Source organism: Salmo salar, chromosome ssa15, assembly GCF_905237065.1.
Source record: "Salmo salar chromosome ssa15, Ssal_v3.1, whole genome shotgun sequence".
Lineage (NCBI taxonomy): Eukaryota > Metazoa > Chordata > Actinopteri > Salmoniformes > Salmonidae > Salmo > Salmo salar.
In genome coordinates, this window is record NC_059456.1 from 66,088,972 (window position 1) to 66,112,197 (window position 23,226).

The 23,226-nt window shown below is 42.6% G+C and overlaps 1 protein-coding gene across 1 annotated transcript; it reads left to right on the forward strand.

Moving 5' to 3' along the window:
* The first annotated feature begins 10,094 nt into the window (after positions 1-10,094).
* LOC106571933 (translocating chain-associated membrane protein 1-like 1) lies at positions 10,095-20,041 on the forward strand. Its single transcript, XM_014145507.2, has 11 exons — positions 10,095-10,479; positions 10,925-10,985; positions 11,126-11,244; positions 11,577-11,693; positions 11,803-11,861; positions 12,483-12,567; positions 14,371-14,441; positions 15,660-15,764; positions 16,170-16,313; positions 16,460-16,620; positions 16,728-20,041. The coding sequence occupies exons 1-11, from the start codon at positions 10,360-10,362 to the stop codon at positions 16,793-16,795; spliced, it is 1,110 nt and encodes a 369-aa protein (XP_014000982.1). The 5' UTR covers positions 10,095-10,359; the 3' UTR covers positions 16,796-20,041.
* The last annotated feature ends 3,185 nt before the right edge of the window (positions 20,042-23,226 follow it).

The following is a 23,226-nucleotide window of genomic DNA, read 5'->3' on the forward strand; positions in this document are numbered from 1 at the left end:
TTTGGGTTCTATACATACTTAGAAACCGCTTTTTTGGCGCATCATATATTGTTGCTTTATACTTGGTCTTTTCTCTATGTTTCAGCCGCGGTCCTGCTTCCGTTGTTACGGTCATCACTGCTTTGCCACTGATCACAAAATCCATGTTTATTTTTAAAATCTTGTTTAGTGTTCTGGGGCCGCATGTGTTGTTCTGAGGTAGTTGTTTGGGCTATTTATAGATGGGCTATGTACAGGTGCAGTGATCTGTGAGCTGCTCTGACAGCTGTTGCTTAAAGCTAGTGAGGGAGATAAGTGTTTCCAGTTTCAGAGATTTTTGTAGTTCGTTCCAGTCATTGGCAGCAGAGAACTGGAAGGAGAGGTGGCCAAAGGAGGAATTGGCTTTGGGGGTGAAAAGTGAGATATACCTGCTGGAACGCGTGCTACGGGTGGGTGCAGCTATGGTGACCAGCGAGCAGAGATAAGGCGGGACTTTACCTAGGAGAGTCTTGTAGATGACCTGGAGCCAGTGGGTTTGGCGACGAGTATGAAGCGAGGGCCAGCCAACGAGAGCGTACAGGTTGCAGTGGTGGGTAGTATATGGGGCTTTGGTGACAAAATGGATGGCACTGTGATAGACTGCATCCAATTTGTTGAGTAGGGTGTTGGAGGCTATTTTGTAAATGACATCGCCAAAATTGAGGATCGATAAGATGGTCAGTTTTACGAGGGTATGTTTGGCAGCATGAGTGAAGGATGCTTTGTTGCGAAATAGGATGCCAATTCTAGATTTAACTTTGGATTGGAGATGTTTTATGTGAGTCTGGAAGGAGCGTTTACAGTCTAACCAGACACCTAGGTATTTGTAGTTGTCCACATATTCTAAGTCAGACCCGTCCAGGGTAGTGATGCTGGACAGGCGGGCAGGTGCAGGCAGCGATCGGTTGAATAGCATGCATTTAGTTTTACTTGTATTTAAGAGCAGTTGTAGGCCACGGAAGGAGAGTTGTATGGCATTGAAGCTCGTCTGGAGGGTTGTTAACACAGTGTTCAAAGAAAGGCCAGATGTATACAGAATGGTGTCGTCTGCGTAGAGGTGGATCACTATGAGACATTCGGCCATTTCTATCACTCATCGAATAAATCCATGAAATTAGTGTTGGGCACGGATATGGAAAAGTATATATATTGACATCAGTAGCATTTTTCAATTTGATATTGATATCATATCGGTTTGTAGAAAATACATTGCAACTGTGTTGAATGTTCCCTTTTGTGTGAAGTCCAGACAAGTGCTTGAGGATTGCCCATTGGGCCACGTGTATTCTGGTGACATAAACCTACCATACAATGGGAAGCCAATCCCATTGTATTCAAAACTGGGTAGGTAGGTTTATTTATCAGTAGGCAATTGAGTATGCATAGCAGCCTGTTTTAGTTTGATTTTTTAAGGTATGCTAAGCAGTCTGTGATAAGGTCTGTGTGAGGGCTTTTGTATGCAGGAACAGTCATGTATGATTTTTTACAGAATAGGGTAGGTTAGCAGGAGTAATAAACTGTTATCATGATATACCTTGCTCATATCGATATAAAACATTTTACATTTACATTTTAGTAATTTAGCAGACGCTCTTATCCAGAGCGACTTACAGTAGTGAATACATACATTTCATTTTAATTTCATGCATTTTTTGTACTGGCCCCCCGTGGGAATCGAACCCACAACCCTGGCGTTGCACACACCATGCTGGCGTTGCAAACACCATGCTCTACCAACTGAGCCACAGGCTTTACCGAGCAGTACAAAAGTAAGATCGCACAGGGAAAAAGGGCTGCCTAAGTATGGTTCCCAATCAGAGACAATGAATGGCAGCTGCCTCTGATTGGAAACCATACCTGGCCAAAACATAGAAATATAAAACATAGAATGCCCACCCCACACCCTGACCTAACAAAATAGAGAAATAAACCGTCTCTCTCAGGTCAGGGCGTGACACTACAACACTTTATTCACTCTGTGCAGCAAACACTGGACAAGCAAGAAGCTTCAAAGGTTGAAACTATTTTACGGCGGTCTGACAAATCTCTAAAGTTGATATCCAAACTGTATCAAGGGTTGAAAAAGGCTTTTCCTGATGACACAAAACATGTCAAACAAAAATCTGAGGAAGACCTGGGAGACGCTATGGATGATGATGAATGGATACAGATATGTTAGAATGCCCGCTCATGTTCATATAATCTCAGACATAAATTACCGCAGTTTAAAGACCATCCATAGAACGTACTATATGCCAGTGAAACTGAATATCATACACTCAGAAATATAATTATTCTGCTGGAGATGTAAATATATTTGCATATATGATGGTCTTGTGAACGGAGGCTGAATTTGGGAAAAGACTATATTCGTCTATCTCAACATGTCTACAGATTCTTCCTGTTTTTATTTGCTTGGAAATGTTGATACTGGAGACTGTTGTCAGGTTAAAAGAGCTCAACAGTACTATCAGGCCTATGATATGAATTAAATGGAGGATGTACTGTTTGTGTGTTAATGTGTCGGTGTATGTGTCTTTACATTTTTGTTACTTTTGTTTTCCAACCCTTTCCCTTGAGACATAACAAAAAAAGATGGGAAGGAAGTTGTGTTATCAAAATCGAATCAAATGAAATGTTACATGCGCCGAATACAACGGTTGTAGACCTTACCGCGAAATGCTTACTTACAAGCCCTTAACCAACAATAGAGTTAAGAAAAATATTTACTAAATTAACTAAAGTAAAAAATAAAAGAGCAACAATAAAATAACAATAGCGAGGCTACAGTATATACAGGGGGTACCTAGTCAATGTGCGGGGGTACAGGTCAGTCGAAGTAATTGAGTCAATATGTACATGTAGGTAAGGGTAAAGTGACTATGCATAGATAATAGATAATAAACAGCGAGTAGCAGAAGCATAAAAAGGGGGGGGATAGTCCGGATAGTCATTTGATTCGCTGTTCAGCAGTATTATGGCTTGGGGGCAGAAGCTGTTAAGAAGCCTTTTGGACCTAGAGTTGGTGCTCCGGTACCGCTTGCCATGCGGTAGCAGAGAGAACAGTCTATGACTAGGGTGGCTGGAGTCTTTGGCAATTTTTCCTCTTCCTCTGGAGAGAGTTGCGTTATTGACTAGACTGGTGGGGGTCGGGCGTGCCGGCGACTTATGCTGGTTGGGCGGTCTGGATGAAATTTGATATAGAGAATGCTTTGATAAATATAATCAAAAGTTACGTCTTTGCACTTTATTTGTAAGAGTTGTTCATTTGTTAGGCTATTAGTTAAAGGTGCAACACAATATTGATTAGTGAATTATCATTGATCTATTTCAGTCTTGTCAATCACTTAAACATATTTAATAATGATCTCTTAACTAGCTTGATGACTGTGGTCATTTTTGCTTACTTTTTGTTGTTCTAAATAGAGATGGCTAAAAGGGCCATGGGTCATATTAGATTGTGTAGAAGTGCAGGAAATGAACTTGAGATGCCCAAAAAAATTGAAGGACCCCCAGACCCCCTCCATGTTAAAAACCAAAGTTACGCCCGTGGGTCAAGTTAATGGAAACATAGCTTGTGAGTTGTCTGAGTGGGGAGGGGAACACTGAAAACGATCTGGTATTGGCATAGGTTTGGAACTGTCTATGTTATTGGTCTACTAACCAATTTACCACATGGTGATGTCACCATGAAAAGCTGAAACTCCCCCCCCATGTAAACCTGCTGATTTTGGTCTCCGAGTGGCGCCCAAAGGCATTGCATCTCAGTGCTAGAGGCGTCACTACAGATCCTGGTCCGATTCCAGGCTGTATCACAACCAGCCGTGAATGGAAGTTCCATAGGACGGCGCACAATTGCCCCAGTGTCTCCCGGGTTAGGGTTTGGCCGGGGTAGGCCGTCATTGTAAATAAGAATTTGTTTCTAACTGACTTGCCGAGGTAAATAAAGGTTAAATAAATATAAAATAAAAGAAGGTCCTGTGTAAGATTGTATTTTCAACCAGTAAATAACACTGATGAAATTGTTTCACACTTTTACAGTGTTAGTTTAATCAGCACCTCCATTAGGGCAAGGCAAGAGTGCATGAAAATCTAGTATGGAATGACATTTTATTTCACACTGGAAGCAAACAGAGTAATCTAAGAAAACATGTTAAGGTGTTGTCGTGACATGACTATCATTAATGTGATGACTGCTATTTATCAAATAATTACCTACTACGTTTAATTATTACTCGATTAAATTAATCATGTAAAAATGAACTCATTAGGAATTTGGGGCACCACGGGAAAAGTTTATTTAATGAGTTACCGTCTCCCGAATTAACTCAAGAATATATAGATATCGCACCAGTCATCAATTAATAATTTCCTCATATTAGTCTCATTCTGAACGTCGTTGACTTCTTGAATCTGCACAAACCCGAGTCTTAATAATCATTCCATACCACACAAATTGATTTGATTATTTTTGGTTAGAAATGTAATATAATGATGACAAGTCCCTAGCAGACTAATACAATAAGACACTTGTTACACAAGATGGAGATTTAAAGAGAGCAAGAGAGAGAGTGCGAGAGAGAAAGAGAAACAACACTTGGATTCACTTGTAAACTACGCTTAGTTTAGCCCTAATACTTTGCCCCGAACTGCCGTTCTTTTGGGTAAGAAGTAATGTAATGATCTATTTATGTGTTGAAGGTCTTCCTCGTGTATCTCTGTTGGGCCCTCTTCGGATGGCCTTGTCTTTCGTTCTCAGGTTTAAGTCTCTGATTGTCCACAAGACGTCACAATGTCCTTAGTTGTCTGTTTACTTGCACTCGTTCTGGAAGAGTGGTCTCCTGAGGACGGCTAAACTGTCATTGTCAAAACATATAGATTCAATGGTTGTAAAGATGGGGAGAGGTCTGGCCGTAATAAAGAGGTGCTCTGCTTTTTTGACACCACACTCCAAAAAGCAAGTTCTACAGGATCTAGTTTTGTCTAATATTGATTATTGTCCAGTCGTGTGGTCCAGTGCTGCAAGGGAAGACCTAGTTAAGCTGCAGCTGGCCCAGAACAGAGAGGCACGTTTTGCTCTTCATTGTAATCAGAGGGCTGATATAAATACTATGCGTGCCAGTCTCTCTTGGCTAAGAGTTGAGGAGAGACTGACTGCATCACTTCTTCTTTTTATAAGAAACATTAATGTGTTGAAAATCCCACATTTTTTGCATAAACTTACACATAGCTCTAACACACATACTTACCCCACCAGACATGCCACCAGGGGTCTTTTCACAGTCCCAAATCCAGAACAAATTTAAGAAAGTGTACAGTATTATATAGGGCCCTAATAGCATGGATCTTCCTTCCATCTCATATCGCTCAAATAAACAGCAAACCTGGTTTAAAAAAACGGATAAAGCAACACCTCATGGCACAATGGATCTCCCCTATTTGACCTAGATAGTTTGTGTGTATGCATTGATATGTAGGCTATGTGTTCTGTCCTTGAGCTGTTCTTGTCATTCTGTATTATGTTTCATGTTTTGTGTGGATCCCAGGAAGAGTAGCAGCTGCTTTTGCAACAGCTAATGGGGATCCTAATAAAATACCCAAAAATACCAGAGTGGTGATGAAAGCCGTGTAGGGCATGATGATTTGAAGAGAATAACTTGAAGGTCCTACTTAAATTCACATTCTTAGATACAGTATTCAACCGTAGCAGTTACACAACCGTAGCATTGATTGTTAAGAGGTTCCTTTGTCTTCAACCTCGTGTTGTGTTTTCGGAGTCGCGACTATCTTAGCCCACACTGCAGCTGTGGTCCGTTTTAGTCAGCTATGTTAATTCTTAACTCAAATTCTTCATACCCTCGGGTAAAAATGGGTGCGTTTACGTCAGGCTGACACGCTCTCCGGGTTCCCTGGGGCGTGGCTAGTTACGAGGCAAGGTTCCACAATTTACTATGATCTCGTTAGAGAACTGAAATCACAATCTTATCGTCACAAAAACATTCTCTTTATCCTGGATATTTTCCACCCAACATAAAGTATGTAAACATGATATACACAGTATGAAAACTCTTCAAGTGACAATGTTTTCTTTATAACGTCTTCATGCAACTTTTAATGACGTCACAAAACAGGCATCATTCCTAATATTCTGATGTTAAAATCTATTGTCCCAGTGTCCATGGTTTGATGTTGTAGTTTTGGGCGGAAAACTCTTCATAAGACACAAAGACGATCCGATCACCCAAACTAGGCCCCAAAAGGAATCGTCTGCTGCTTATGGTTTACGATCAACGTGAGGTGTCATAAAACCCCCACATCCATCCCTCTCCACCTCTGTGGGAGAACGAGAGCTCTGTAGAGCTGATCCACTGTAACCTGATCTTTTGGATCCTCACAGGAGAGTCATGACACTGTTTTGTTTTTCCAACTGATATTCAACATGACAACAATAAATGTATGTATTGTTTTGGAAATCATATAAAATGCTAGTTAGTATAGAGTCCTTACATGACCCTACTCCATAAGCCAATATGTAATTCATATACAGTAATTATATTTTGCTTCGTAGTAGCCTAGTGGTTAGAGCGTTGGGCCAGTAACCGAAAGTAACCGAAAGGTTGCTAAATCGAATCCCCGAGCTGACAAGGTAAAAATCTGTCATTCTGCCCCTGAACAAGGCAGTTAACCCACTATTCCTAGGCCGTCATTGTAAATAAGAAATTGTTCATAACTGACTTGCCTAGTAAAATAAAAAGTATTCAGTTTCCCATGAAATAACACCATGCGTAGATCCTACTGAGTTTTCTCAACCACACTTCTACCTACACTACCGGTCAAAAGTTTTAGAACACCTATTTATTCAAGGGTTTTTCTTTATTTTTACTATTTTCTACATTGTAGAATAATACTGAAGACATGAAAACTATGAAATAACACATATGGAATCATCTACTAACCAAGAAGTGTTAAACAAATCCAAATATATTTTAGATTTTAGATTCTTTAAATAGCCACCCTTTGACTTCATGACAGCTTTGCACACTCTTGGCATTCTCTCAACCAGCTTCACCTGGAATGCTTTTCCAACAGTCATGAAGGAGTTCCCACATATGCTGAGCATTTGTTGGCTGCTTTTCCTTCACTCTGCGGTCCAACTCATCCCAAACCATCTCAATTTGGTTGAGGTCGGGGATTGTGGAGACCAGGTCATTAGATGCAACACTCCATAACTCTCCTTCTTGGTGGAGCCTGGAGGTGTGTTGGGTCATTGTCCTATTGAAAAACAAATGATAGTCCCAATAAGCCCAAACCAGATGGGATGGTGTATCGCTGCAGAATGCTGTGGTAGCCATGCCGGTTAAGTGTGCCTTGAATTCTAAATAAATCACACACAGTGTCACCAGCGAAGCACACCCACACTATAACACCTCCTCCTCCATGCTTTACGGTGGAAATACACATGTGGAGATCATCCATTCACCTACACCGTGTCTCACAAAGACATGGCGGTTGAAACCAAAAATCTCAAATTTGGACTCCAGACCAAACGACAAATATCCACAGGTCTAATGTCCATTGCTCGTGTTTCTTAACCCAAGCAAGTCTCTTCATATTATTGGTGTCCTTTAGTAGTGGTTTATTTGTTTAACACTTTTTTGGTTACTACATCAAATAAAATGTTATTGGTCACATAGCAGATGTTATTGCGAGAGTAGCGAAATGCTTATGCTTCTAGATCCGACAGTGCAGCAGTATCGAACAGGTAGTATCTAACAATTCCACAACAAAACTTAATATCTAACAAATTCCACAACAGAACCTAATACACACAAACTAGTAAAGGAATGGGATAAGAATATATAAATATAAAATATATGGATGAGCAGAGCGGCTAAGATGCAATAGATAGTAAAGAATAGATAGTGTAGGATACAGTATACAATATATACATATGAGATGAGTAATGCGAGATATGTAAATATTCTTAAAGTGGCATTATTAAAGTGACTAGTGTTCCATTTATTAAAGTGGCCAATGATGTCAAGTCTGTAGGTAGGGGTGGCTGTTTAACAATCTGATGGCCTTGAGATAGAAGCTGTTTTTCATCTCTTTTTCTGTTTTTCATGATTCCATATGTGTTATTTCATAGTTGTGATGTCTTCACTATTATTCTACAATGTAGAAAGTAGTTAAATAAAGAAAAGCCCTTGAATGAGTAGGTGTTCTAAATATACTGCTCAAAAAAATAAAGGGAACATTTAAACACATCCTAGATCTGAATGAAAGAAATAATCTTATTAAATACTTTTTTCTTTACATAGTTGAATGTGCTGACAACAAAATCACACAAAAATAATCAATGGAAATACAATTTATCAACCCATGGAGGTCTGGATTTGGAGTCACACTCAAAATTAAAGTGGACAACCACACTACAGGCTGATCCAACTTTGATGTAATGTCCTTAAAACAAGTCAAAATGAGGCTCAGTAGTGTGTGTGGCCTCCACGTGCCTGTACGACCTCCCTACAACGCCTGGGCATGCTCCTGATGAGGTGGTGGATGGTCTCCTGAGGGATCTCCTCCCAGACCTGGACTAAAGCATCCGCCAACTCCTGGACAATCTGTGGTGCAACGTGGCGTTGGTGGATGGAGCGAGACATGATGTCCCAGATGTGCTCAATTGGATTCAGGTCTGGGGAACGGGCGGGCCAGTCCATAGCATCAATGCCTTCCTCTTGCAGGAACTGCTGACACACTCCAGCCACATGAGGTCTAGCATTGTCTTGCATTAGGAGGAACCCAGGGCCAACCGCACCAGCATATGGTCTCACAAGGGGTCTGAGGATCTCATCTCGGTACCTAATGGCAGTCAGGCTACCTCTGGCGAGCACATGGAGGGCTATGCGGCCCCCCAAAGAAATGCCACCCCACACCATGACTGACCCACCGCCAAACCGGTCATGCTGGAGGATGTTGCAGGCAGCAGAACGTTCTCCACGGCGTCTCCAGACTCTGTCACGTCTGTCACGTGCTCAGTGTGAACCTGCTTTCATCTGTGAAGAGCACAGGGCGCCAGTGGCGAATTTACCAATCTTGGTGTTCTCTGGCAAATGCCAAACGTCCTGCACGGTGTTGGGCTGTAAGCACAACCCCCACCTGTGGACGTCGGGCCCTCATACCACCCTCATGGAGTCTGTTTCTGACCGTTTGAGCAGACACATGCACATTTGTGGCCTGCTGGAGGTCATTTTGCAGGGCTCTGGCAGTGCTTCTCCTGCTCCTCCTTGCACAAAGGCGGAGGTAGCGGTCCTGCTGCTGGGGTGTTGCCCTCCTACGGCCTCCTCCACGTCTCCTGATGTACTGGCCTGTCTCCTGGTAGCGCCTCCATGCTCTGAACACTACGCTGACAGACACAGCAAACCTTCTTGCCACAGCTCGCATTGATGTGCCATCCTGGATGAGCTGCACTACCTGAGCCACTTGTGTGGGTTGTAGACTCCGTCTCATGCTACCACTAGAGTGAAAGCACCGCCAGCATTCAAAAGTGACCAAAACATCAGCCAGGAAGCATAGGAACTGAGAAGTGGTCTGTGGTCCCCACCTGCAGAACCACTCCTTTATTGGGGGTGTCTTGCTAATTGCCTATAATTTCCACCTGTTGTCTATTCCATTTGCACAACAGCATGTGAAATTTATTGTCAATCAGTGTTGCTTCCTAAGTGGACAGTTTGATTTCACAGAAGTGTGATTGACTTGGATTTACATTGTATTGTTTAAGTGTTCCCTTTATTTTTTTGAGCAGTGTATATAGATTCTACAGAACCTACTGTATTGAGTATTCCCAACCCCACTTTTACCTTTGCACATAGAATAGTTGTTTCTCTAAACATTGAACATTGTATTTTTCTATAGTGTTCTTAAAAAATGTTTTCAGAAGCATATTTGTATTTGTTTTCATAAATTCCTCCCTACATTTGCTTATAAGCACAATACAAATGGACATTGATTAAAATGTAATACACCATCTTGATTGACTTATCCACGTTGCAGTTTTCAATCGCGGGCTTTTATTTTGACGGTTTCCTCATTACCATACAAAAGAGACGTCAGCATTTGTGCAGCTGGCAAAAATACTGCTGGACGTTTAACTGGCTTAGGAACAAATTGCGTGTTGTGTTTGGTAGATCTTTTGTCGTTTCTTACCTAACACATGACCTGCAATTTACCCAGTGTACTGGCAGTGGTGGAGGGAGCAAAAGAGGAGAGTTTGCGTCCGAGTGCAAGCGGGGCGGCGAGTGACTGAAGTGCGCCAGGGAGGGAGAGCTGTATCGGTCAGCCATGGGTTTCCGAAAGAAGAACAAGAGCCCGGCGGTGCTGAGCCACGAGTTCGTGATCCAGAATCACGCTGATATGGTTTCGTGTGTGGCTATGGTCATTCTCCTCGGCCTGATGTTCGAGGTACAATGTTAAATCCTGGGATGTATGCTGTATAGGTAGGCAAATAACTAGGTTGCAGGCATCGTCTCAACTATGATGACGAGGGGGCTGGGCGCAAGCCTCTCCCCTTCTCATGTGTCACACTGATTGCACACGGGGAGGCCCACTGTTCAAGCTTGTGGCTGCCTGGTCAGCTGGCGTTTCACACAACCTAGTTCGCTATCTAATATTGCCAAATGGATTGTTAGCCAGTTAGCTTTGAAATCTATCCACATTACAGCAAAAGACGGGACTTGTTTTCATTAACCACCCAACCTCTGCCTAACACATTTTACTGTTGTTGACTCTCACACACGTTTGCATCAGGAAGAACCACCGTTGTTACAAACTGCCGTGTCAATACCATTTTGCTACATGAGAATTTGCATGCACATCATTGCTTCCCATCTTATGTCCTTTATTGTAGGTGACAGCGAAGTTTGCCATCACGTTCATCACTGTCCAGTACAATGTGACTCAAAGTCTTGGTAAGTTTACATTTTGTCTTTGTATCTATTTTTAAAACAAGATAATTGGATTGTATTACATCATTTAGTACTTGTGTCCAGTACATTGTGTTTGAAGCCTTGGGCCATGTTTTTTGTTGTTGTTCTTTGTGTGTTATCAGATGAGAGGGCTGAGCCCGTGAACCTGTACCAGTATGGTCCTAAAGACATGGCCACTGTGTTCTTCTACCTGCTCATCGCTGTCATACTCCACGCCTTAATACAGGAATACATTCTCGATGTGAGTGGCTATGCACACAGACCCTGACACACTGTGTGACCTGAGAGAGAAAGCGGGACCTCTGTATAGGTCCTTGCTCTACAGAACACATATGTCACTGTGTATGCGAGAGAGAGAGTGTGTGTGTGTGTGTCCCCTTCTTTTCCATCTCTCTGTGTGAGTCATAAAATAAGGTCTGGCCTTCTCTCTCATCAGTCTTATCCTTCTCACCCTCTTAGCCAGTCAAATAGCACCCCCGGCCCCCCCCCCTCCCCACGTCCACTACACAGCCCACAACAAATGATAACTCACACGTTTCCCAGCTTCTCATGTCCTGTTCTCTCTGATTTCAGAAAATGAATAGGCGGTTGCATCTGTCAAAAACCAAACACAGCAAGTTCAATGAATCGGGACAGCTTGCTGCCTTCTACTTGATCTCCTTCATCTGGGGCTGCAGCATCTTAACAGCGGTAAAAAGGCCAACGAAGCACTGCCAGGGAACATTGTGTGACAAGACGAGCACTCCATCCCGTTGTATATTTTCTTTGGCTCACACCTTCTCTTCTTTTCATCTGTTAGGAGGAATTTGCAACAAATCCTACTTTCCTATGGGAGGGCTATCCACACACCCACATGGTGTAAGTAAGGATTTCTACATTCATTTTACACCTTCAACTCACTCGTTCATTATTTCAGCAATATGTCAGTAGGACAGGGTAAGAGATCTATTCATCATCACTACTTGTTATTGTTTAGAGTTACCAAGTGTTCTTGAACGCCAGTTTTCTGGGAAGGCTCGGCTGTTTGAGTTGGCACATCGGACAGGCCTTGCTTACCCAGGGTGCATTGCAGCCCCAGTATTGCGTGTGGGGAGTACACTTCTGCTGTAATGGGCTGCCTTGCCTCATCAAATCCATGTTAGATGTCAGGTTCCCCTGAAATATTTATTAAGAATGTGATGTTTTACTCAAACTAGACACACAGCGACAGGTGTCTCTCTCCCCATCCTTTCCAGATTTGTCATTATGTTACGAGGCATCTTATTTCTATGCATTTTAATTTGGGGAAATGGAATAAGCAGGTATGCATAGATTGTGAACTGAATATTTTCTCCCAAATTACATTTTTATTATTGATGGACTTTAATGTACCATCAAATAACATGTTTGTAAAATGCAGGTAACAGGATTGGAGTTATCATGGTCAAACCTTCCAATCATATCCACTCCTTCTGCCTGCCTGTAACCTGTCCTCTGCAGCTTTCAGGTGAAGTTCTTCTACATTTGCCAAATGGCCTACTGGCTCCACGCCCTTCCTGAGCTGTACTTCCAGAAAGTGCGAAAGGTAAGCGTCCATGATCGCACCATGGGTTAGGTCCTAAAGATGACCCATCTGTTATTTTAAACACGGAAGGATATGTCTTGTTATACTGTAATTGTGCTACGTCTTGTGACTAATTCCCCAATGGTTCTATATACACTGCTCAAAAAAATAAAGGGAACACTTAAACAACACAATGTAACTCCAAGTCAATCACACTTCTGTGAAATCAAACTGTCCACTTAGGAAGCAACACTGATTGACAATAAATTTCACATGCTGTTGTGCAAATGGAATAGACAACAGGTGGAAATGATAGGCAATTAGCAAGACACCCCCAATAAAGGAGTGGTTCTGCAGGTGGGGACCACAGACCACTTCTCAGTTCCTATGCTTCCTGGCTGATTTTTTTTTGGTCACTTTTGAATGCTAGCGGTGCTTTCACTCTAGTGTTAGCATGAGACGGAGTCTACAACCCACACAAGTGGCTCAGGTAGTGCAGCTCATCCAGGATGGCACATCAATGCGAGCTGTGGCAAGAAGGTTTGCTGTGTCTGTCAGCGTAGTGTCCAGAGCATGGAGGCGCTACCAGGAGACAGGCCAGTACATCAGGAGACGTGGAGGAGGCCGTAGGAGGGCAACAACCCAGCAGCAGGACCGCTACCTCCGCCTTTGTGCAAGGAGGAGCAGGAGAAGCACTGCCAGAGCCCTGCAAAATGACCTCCAGCAGGCCACAAATGTGCATGTGTCTGCTCAAACGGTCAGAAACAGACTCCATGAGGGTGGTATGAGGGCCCGACGTCCACAGGTGGGGGTTGTGCTTACAACCCATACCGTGCAGGACATTTGGCATTTGCCAGAGAACACCAAGATTGGCAAATTCACCACTGGCGCTCTGTGCTCTTCACAGATGAAAGCAGGTTCACACTGAGCACGTGACAGACGTGACAGAGTCTGGAGACGCCGTGGAGAACGTTCTGCTGCCTGCAACATCCTCCAGCATGACCGGCGGTGGGTCAGTCATGGTGTGGGGTGGCATTTCTTTGGGGGGCCGCACAGCCCTCCATGTGCCTGCCAGAGGTAGCCTGACTGCCATTAGGTACCGAGATGAGATCCTCAGACCCCTTGTGAGACCATATGCTGGTGCGGTTGGCCCTGGGTTCCTCCTAATGCAAGACAATGCTAGACCTCATGTGGCTGGAGTGTGTCAGCAGTTCCTGCAAGAGGAAGGCATTGATGCTATGGACTGGCCCACCCGTTCCCCAGACCTGAATCCAATTGAGCACATCTGGGACATCATGTCTCGCTCCATCCACCAACGCCACGTTGCACCACAGACTGTCCAGGAGTTGGCGGATGCTTTAGTCCAGGTCAGGGAGGAGATCCCTCAGGAGACCATCCGCCACCTCATCATGAGCATGCCCAGGCGTTGTAGGGAGGTCATACAGGCACGTGGAGGCCACACACACTACTGAGCCTCATTTTGACTTGTTTTAAGGACATTACATCAAAGTTGGATCAGCCTGTAGTGTGGTTGTCCACTTTAATTTTGAGTGTGACTCCAAATCCAGACCTCCATGGGTTGATAAATTGGATTTCCATTGATTATTTTTGTGTGATTTTTGTTGTCAGCACATTCAACTATGTAAAGAAAAAAGTATTTTTAATAAGATTATTTCTTTCATTCAGATCTAGGATGTGTTGTTTAAGTGTTCCCTTTATTTTTTTTGAGATTTTATATATATATATATATGTTCATGTTCTTTATTCTCATCTTACACTGATACAGCAGTCATTAATAAAGGCTCTGTCCTGCTTGTTTCTCAGGAGGACATTCCCCGCCAGCTCTATTACGTTTTCCTTTACGTCTTCCACATCACCGGTGCCTACGTCTTAAAGTGAGTGTCTTTTTAGTGAAGTGGTTAGATAAGAGGATACATGGACTATTTGGACTATCACGCCGTTTGGACGTGTTTCCGCTTGCACTTTTATTTACGCCTATATTCCATGGCCTTGAGTGGGCCGTTCCGAATAATTGAATGAAGCAGCAGAACCTCTTTTCAATCCGAGAAAAGGGTTTGGTATGGCAGAGGGGTAAACGTACTCCATATCTGGGTGTTCCTGTCATTGCAATAAAGTGTGTATGATCAGCTGTGGATATTCCCTTATCGCCTCGTGACTGTGTGTGAGGTGGCCTGGTTTAGTGTGATGGGACTATGCAGACAACAAGGGAGGTATTCAAACTATGCCAGAGGGATACTGCAGTTAAAACAATCCCCTTATGTAATATATCCCGAAGAGAGTTTGTGTGCTGGGTGGGGGAGATGGGTGGGGTTAGTTGTAAACATTTCCTTACTTTGTCCTCAAAATACAGGCAGTCTTTTAAACTTACTACACACAGGTCACGTCTGACAAACTAATTTGTTCTGTGAAAGTGGCTATGGAAAGATTTAGTAGTAATGGCAGATGGTAGAATCATCAGTAGTACCTCTAACTGGTTTTTGCTGACTTCTGAACCTTGGCCCGATATTATGTAATGGCCCTCTGTCATCTCTCCTTCGATACCGCTGGTCTGGAAGACGGGGTAAAGGCAGCGCAGGGCAGTCATTTGATTCTAGTGCGCCACACATCTGTTCCTGATCACCGGGCATGACCGACGGGAGTCTGGGGAAGGAAGGAGGTCGTTCAAGACTATTTGCAAATCGCTTCAATGTGATGTATCCTGTACCCCTGTTGGGGCTGGCTGACTTTTCTCCATGTCCTCAATCGGCCTCAGGGTTGACATTTTCGCTAGTGTAGCAGAGCAGCACTCGCAGTGGTGCTGTTGTTACCAAATAAAACAACTGCAATATTTCTAATAGATCGGACACCTACTACTGAACAATATTGAAGTACTGCAGCTTATAATTGCATGCATCAGTTCTAGGCTGTTTTGGTAGATATGTATAAATCATTGCTACCATCTGGGTGTCTTTAAAAAAACTGCTTCCTGCTGCAAATGTGAATAATATTGAGTATTTCAGTGCTGTTAATCCCTGGACAAAAAATGTCATCTGAAGTTCTGCTATGTTTCACCTGGTGCTGTGCTGACTTCCTGTTTCCTGTGTGTTCACTAGCCTCCACCGGCTGGGCCTGGTGCTGCTTGTACCTCACTCCCTGGTGGAGCTCCTGTTCCACGCCTCGCGCCTGTTCTATTTCAGTGACGAGAACAAGCAGAAGGGGTATGGATTGTACACTGGCAGTAGAATCTGCATACAGGGTTTTGGAATTTAGTTTGAATTATCACCATCCTTCAGCAACTCACTCGTGTGATCCAATGGGAGCTTTTCCTATGTCGGCGTCCACAGATTTTTGGTTTGAATAACTTGGTAGTGATGGTGTCTTACATCGGGGTTTCCCAAACTGTCCTGGGGCCACCCCTGGATGCACGCCTAGTTTTTAACCCTAGCACTACACAGCTGACTCCAAGAACCAACTCCTCATCAAGCTTTGATTAGTTCAATCCACTGTGTAGTGCTAGGGCAAAAACAAAACTTGTCCCAGGATAAAGTTTGGGGAAACCCTGTCTTACATGAGCCTGTAGAAGATGTCTTGTAACCCCCCCCCCTCTGGTTCTCCTTTCCCAGTTTCACTTTGTGGGCGCTGCTTTTCGTCATCGCACGCCTCGTCACCCTCACCCTCTCCGTACTGACATTCGGCTTCGGACTGCCCCGTGCAGAGAACCAGGGATTTTCACTGGCGGAGGGAAACTTTAATGTGCTCACCGTTAGGCAAGTCATGTTCCTTTTAGGTCACTTTTTAATTTGCCCCCTCTCCCCTTCTGATTGGGGCCTTGAGCAAGTTAGAGGAAAAGTTCTAACTAAAAGAATAGAAAGCCTGCTCATGGCTGGTCCTCATGTTTCCTTCCCTGACTCAGGATGACATGCCTGGCGGCCATTTGCCTCACCCAGGCCTGGATGATGTGGAAGTTCATCAACTTTCAGCTGAAGAAGTGGAGGGAGCACAGCCAGAGCCAGGCTTCCAAGGTGAAGGCTATCAGCCCAAAGAGCAAGCCCCACAAGAAGGACCCAGCCCGGGGTGAGTCCCCCACTGCTGCCCACTCTAAACACCCACCTCCAGCCATTTGTAACTCTGTGACGCAAATATGTTTCTGACGTTGTTCTTGTTCCTTTTTGTTTTGTTAGGAGGTTCTGCCAACGGTGTGCTGAAGTCTGATGACAAGACATCGCCACGGGCAAGAAAAGCCTTGTAGAGATGAAGGGAGAGAACTGAGGGGGCTGCTCTCAATGTGACACTTTTCACCACTTAACTTACTGTTTGCCAAAACAACCACTTAAGCGCACAAAGAAACTAACTTAACCATCTCTTGAGTTAGAACCTAGTTTTTAACAGTTCTATGTTTTGATGACCTGATACGTTTGTGTTCAGTCGTTCTTTCTCAGGATGTAATATAGGTCGGGCATGGTCGACTGGTTAAATGCTTTAACTGGATAGAATGGTCAAAAAGTGTCCTTTTTGGAGAGGACTTCCTATTGCATCCATCTTTAGGGCCTGATTCTATCAAACTTGGTAACCGGTTTTATGAGGAAGTCAAACAAGCACTGTCCAATTTGCATTGCAAGAGTGCATGTCAGGATTCATGTTCTCAACTGAACATGTAAAAGAAAGAGTGGGGAAACGTTGGGTGTAAAGTTTTGCCTTTTACCTGGCTGTTGGTTTCGATTTGAATAAGGACCTCACCATTAACTCCTAAAAGGTGTCTGTTTACAACCTGTATTGTTACCTGCCTTTTGCCATATGAAACCTGGGCTATTATGGGATTGAGGGCACTGTTTGTCATTACTAGCCCCGTCTCACTGTCAGATTTACCAACTCTCCATCAGCCATCTTCAGACTCAACTGGCCTTCATCCAGAAATCTGAACTCCTGACGGGACATACTGTCTTTATCCATGCAGAACTAGATCTCTTGAGCAAATAGTGCATTCATGTAAGAGTAGGATTTGTTCAGGTGAGGTTTGTTTGTTTTCAGTTCAGGATTTCGATCCATGATATCTTCGTTAACAACGGCGATCCTTTCTGCGCTCAAGTTATTGTTAAGCTTCAAGGGTCATGGTTAGGTTTTGATGTGCTGTCATGTTTGAGTTTGCATATCTCAGAAGCATTCAGTGGTCTTTTTTCACATCTGCTGTAGGTTTTGAGTTATTTATTTCAGTCGTATCTTGCATTTTTTATATCATGCTTTGGCAACTCTCTAACCAGCATAGACAAGAGGTACAAAGTGAAACGCTTTGTCTCAGCGCTCAATCCAAATGATACAATACTCCTTTAAGTGTCCTTAAAATGTCAGTGGTGCGAGCTGTGAAATTCTCCTTGGGTTTCCTTTTCTGTTTGCCTTTTTTATATCGGGGTATATGATGGCAGGCAGCTGCTTCCGGAAACACCCACCTATTATACTGTACGTCCCATTCTCAGATGGGAGAGGTGTGTGTTGGTGCGTGTTTGAGCCTTTGTGCAGTGTTACCTGTGGTAATGCTTCTGTTGCGTCCGTGAGGAAGTGAATGCTCCACATGAGTCATGCTTTCGTCTTTGCTTTTTTTCTTGGTGAAAAAAAACCAAAAAAAAGTTGTTGCTCTTGTGGCATTATAGAATGCGACAGAACCAGTTTATAGACTTCCCTCATTTCCTTTTTAAGTCCTCTACCATGTATTGATTTAACCCTTGTTTGTTCATTTTCTAAAGGCCTTTGTAACGAAGACGATGATTGACAACTGAGTATATTCTATATAAAGTTAGTTGTTGGATGCTTACAACCTCTGGCCCTTCCTTAACCCTGTCCTGTATGAAAGAGATTCTGTGACTTCTGTTTTTCAAATTTGGGGTGACGGGGGCTTCTTGCTCCACCTTTCCAGTGATTTGGACACTTGTTATGTCCTACTGTAGACCCAATGCTGTTGCCACAAATAGGCCAGGTTACCAGTCCTGCTATGGTGAACCAGTGTGCCTAATCTCAACTCTGCTTCACCAACTTCTCTGACTAGCGTTATAGTTGGCTGAAGCATATACTGGTCTGGGACCAGGCTACTTGTTTGGTAGGTTGCATAGTGTTTTGTTATTTTTTTGGCAGGAAGTACTTGAGGAGTCGTGACTAGTTTCGTCCTCATAACGCTCTATCTTAAGTTGAGTGTGGATGACTTGTGTGGCAATGTCTCTGAGGAGGAAAGGTGGAGCAGAGGACTTTTTCTACCAGTCTGTACATTACTCTATCTGATGTTTAACATCTACATGAACCTAATGCTACACTACAAAAAATTGTCATTTTTTTTTTAAAGCAATTTTTTTATAGAGTTGAAGAACTTAAAGTTCACCAATATTCAGCACACAGATATAAATATACGAATATTATTTTGCATCCACATTGGCATGTTTTTATACATCAAAAGACAAAGCTTGCTCCCCTTTTTAAGTCAGGGTTCACATTTCAGTTTCATCATGTATATATTGAGTAGAGTAAATAAGAACCACTCTGCCATAAGATGATGCTCAGAAAGCACTATACGGAAACTGTCTACTGTAGTTTTATTGTATTCTACTGTCCATGGCACTAGGTAGCAAAGCTACTGTTTGATCAGCAAGGATCCTGATATGTTTGTTCTAAGGTGTATTTAAATCAGTTGGTCGTCCTACTCTTGCACTAGCCTGATCCCAGACCGGTGTGTCTGCTTCAGCCAACTTCTCTACTAGCATCACAACCATAGTCAGAGAAGTTGACTAAGATATTAGTATCTGATCAAGGACCAGGCTATTGCTGTCCCTGTAAAACAACACATTTCTCTTCACCTAGCTGGTGCATGCCACTAAAACATCTAAATATATACAATACTTTGAAGTGATAATTACAATAAAGGAAAGATGAGCATTTTGCCCTTCATCCATTCCTTTATGAATTGATTTGACGTCGTGATACTGTGTGAGGGGCCAAGTAACAGGAGTTTCTCTATCCATGTTAGGACGCGTGCTAACCCTCTCTGAGTTGACTTCTCACTGCTACAACCGCTATTGAAATATACAGTGTAGTGAAGCATAACACCGATGGATGCCGCTGTGTACTGTCAGCATGTTGGGTTGCAGCCTAGCGCGAGTCTTGACTGCTATGACCATTTGCCACCTTACCAGAGATCAATGGGCCAACACAATGCAAAGTCCCATGCTAATAGTTTATTAGTGTATGTCAGCCCTTTAGGTGGCAACAACCATTTGCAAATGCATCAATGGGATGTGTACTCCTTCATAGCAGCCAGGTACACAGAAAAAAAACATGGTTATGGTTCATGCACTGTCCTTGTTTTGTGTTGTTTTGCTGCTTGCTTCTATTTTTTTTTTTTTAAATGTGTTGTCTCTGAAATGCTCTGGAATGTATTTATGCAAAATCTTGGTATTTCTCAAGTTTCTTTGTTTGTACTTATTTCATGTTTGAATAAAGCCTTTGATTATCTGGAGTGATGGTGTCGCCTTTAGTGTGATTTGTTACGTAAACTAAAGGTTGAAGTGTTTCTACATATGTCGGCGGGGCAGTCATTTTAAAATGCTCATTACTGTATTAGAATGAGGAATGTCTTGTCAGTCGTACAGCAGGGGTTTATGAGACGCCTTTCAACTGATTTTTATATTGTTGTCTGCCCTCCCACTGTTTTTCTTAGTGGGGGGGGAGAGTATTTGATCCCCTGCTGATTTTGTACGTTTGCCCACTGACAAAGGATGTCTAATTTTAATGGTAGGTTTATTTGAACAGTGAGACAATAACAACAAATATCCAGAAAAATGAATGTCAGAAATGTTATAAATTGATTTGCATTTTAATGAGGGAAATAACTATTTGACACCCCCCCCCTCTCAATCAGAAAGATTTACGGCTCCCAGGTGTCTTTTATACAGGTAACGAGCTGAGATTAGGCACACACTCTTAAAGGGAGTGCTCCTAACCGCATCTTGTTACCTTTTAAAAAAAAAAAAAAAAAAAAGACACCTGTCCACAGAAGCAATCAATCAATCAGATTCCAAACTCTCCACCATGGCCAAGACCAAAGAGCTCTCCAAGGGTGTCAGGGACAAGATTGTAGACCTACACAAGGCTGGAATGGGCTACAAGACCATCGCCAAGCAGCTTGGTGAGAAGGTGACAACAGTTGGTGCAATTATTCGCAAATGGAAGAAACACAAAAGAACTGTCAATATCCCTCGGCCTGGGGCGCCATGCAAGATCTCACCTCGTGGAGTTGCAATGATCATGAGAACGGTGAGGAATCAGCCCAGAACTACACAGGAGGATCTTGTCAATGATCTCAAGGCAGCTGGGACCATAGTCGCCAAGAAAACAATTGGTAACACACTATGCCGTGAAGGACTGAAACCCTGCAGCGCCCGCAAGGTCCCCCTGCTCAAGAATACATATACATACCCGTCTGAAGTTTGCCAATGAACATCTGAATGACTCAGAGGACAACTGGTGAAAGTGTTGTGGTCAGATGAGACCAAAATGGAGCTCTTTGACATCAACTCAACTCGCCGTGTTTGGAGGAGGAGGAATGCTGCCTATGACCCCAAGAACACTATCCCCACCGTCAAACATGGAGGTGGAAACATTATGCTTTGGGGGTGTTTTTCTGCTAAGGGGACAGGACAACTTCACCGCATCAAAGGGACGATGGACAGGGCCATGTACTGTCAAATCTTGGGTGAGAACCTCCTTCCCTCAGCCAGGGCATTGAAAATGGGACGTGGGTGGGTATTCCAGCATGACAATGACCCAAAACACACGGCCAAGGCAACAAAGGAGTGGCTCAAGAAGAAGCACATTAAGGTCCTGGGGTGGCCTAGCCAGTCTCCAGACCTTAATCCCATAGAAAATCTGTGGAGGGACTTGGAGAAGATCTGCAAAGAGGAGTGGGACAAAATCCCTCCTGAGATGTGTGCAAACCTGGTGGCCAACTACAAGAAACGTCTGACCTCTGTGATTGCCAACAAGGGTTTTGCCACCAAGTTCTAAGTCATGTTTTGCAGAGGGGTCAAATACTTATTTCCCTCATTAAAATGCAAATCATTTTATAACATTTTTGACATGCGTTTTTCTGGATTTTTGTTGTTGTTATTCTGTCTCTCACTGTTCAAATAAATCTACTATTAAAATTATAGACTGATCATTTCTTTGTAAGTGGGAAAACGAACAAAATCAGCAGGAGATCAAATACTTTTTCCCCCCACTGTATGTTCATCTTTAGATTGGTGTACCATCACACTCTCTTGCTTAATTTTCACTACATGGATACCAATTTTTTACTTCTGCAGAAAAGGCTCACATTTCTATTTTGACTTAATCTCAAAAGAATTTCCTTGATGATTTTTGCCATCCTCTACTTGGAGGGTCATCAAAACATCAGAGGGAAGCAAGGTTGTGTGTGTGGCTCAGTTGGTAGAGCATGGTGCTTGCAACACCAGGGTTGTAGGTTCGATTCTCAAGGGGAATTGGAACGGATTATGTTTTAGATCTCTGAAGATCAAAGGGAAAGTTATTTCAGACAAACAGGTTGACATTTTGTGTGAGGACAGAAAGAACAATGAATAAAATACTGCCGCTTATAATTTGGATTATGTAGGCCGTTTTGTAATGCTCCTTCCGATTGCAAACGATGTTCGGCAATGGTTCTCATTGTTCATGTATCTTGTTAAATAACAGCTAGCTAGGCAAGTAGTTGATTTGTAAATGGTGAGCAGAGAATACCAGAAAAATATGAGCCATTTGTTTTCAATATGTGAGGGTTACATGTTAAACAGTGAAAGTTACATTGAAACTGTATTGTAGCCTAAATATTTCTGTACCTTAAATAGTATTAAATGTGTGTATTGTGTTAGATATTGTAATAATATGCCTTTACAATCTCCACGCATTACTTCCTTGATCAAACAAAAAGCTACAAAGGAGTTTGCAAAAGCAGAGACAGGCTATTAGCAAGGCTAATGGTTAGTCAATAACTAATAGTTAAGCACATTTCAATCTGGAGCCTTCTAATTTTGTCATTTCAAATCAACATTTCGAATATGTAATTTAAAATCAACATTCTAATATGATATTTCAAGTACTGTAGGTATAACTATACATTCCCCTACATATTTATTTGGACAGTGAAGTTAACTTTTATACTCCGAGCATTTTGAATTTTGAGATCAAATCTTTTATGAGGTCGACAGTACACCTTTTATTTGAGGGTATTTTCATACATACAGAATCAGTCAAAAGAGTGTGCAAAGCCATCAAGGCAAAGGGTGGCTGCTTTGTTTAACACTTATTTTTGGTTACTACATGATTCAATATGTGTTATGTCATAGTTTTTTATGTTTTCACTGTAAAAATCAAGTAAAACTCTTGAATGAGTAGGTGTCCAAACTTGACTGTTACTGTATGTTTTACCATTTTTAAATTACACTTTATGTATCTAGTCCCCCCATTTGAAGGTGACATAACTATTTGGACAAATTCACTTATCGTGTATTAAATTTAGTCAAGTTTGTATGTGATCCCATATTCCTAGTACGCAATGACTACATCAAGCTTGTGACTACAAACTTGTTGGATGGATTTGCAGTTTGCTTTGGTTGTGCTTAAGAATATGTTGTGCCCAATAGAAAT

Bases quoted from the DNA above. Each gene is read 5' to 3' on its own strand.
- LOC106571933 (XM_014145507.2), top strand. From the start codon at position 10,360: ATGGGTTTCCGAAAGAAGAACAAGAGCCCGGCGGTGCTGAGCCACGAG. The intron at 11,862-12,482 runs GTAAGTAAGGAT...TGTCCTCTGCAG, and splicing joins TATCCACACACCCACATGGT to CTTTCAGGTGAAGTTCTTCT. The intron at 16,621-16,727 runs GTGAGTCCCCCA...TTGTTTTGTTAG, and splicing joins CAAGAAGGACCCAGCCCGGG to GAGGTTCTGCCAACGGTGTG.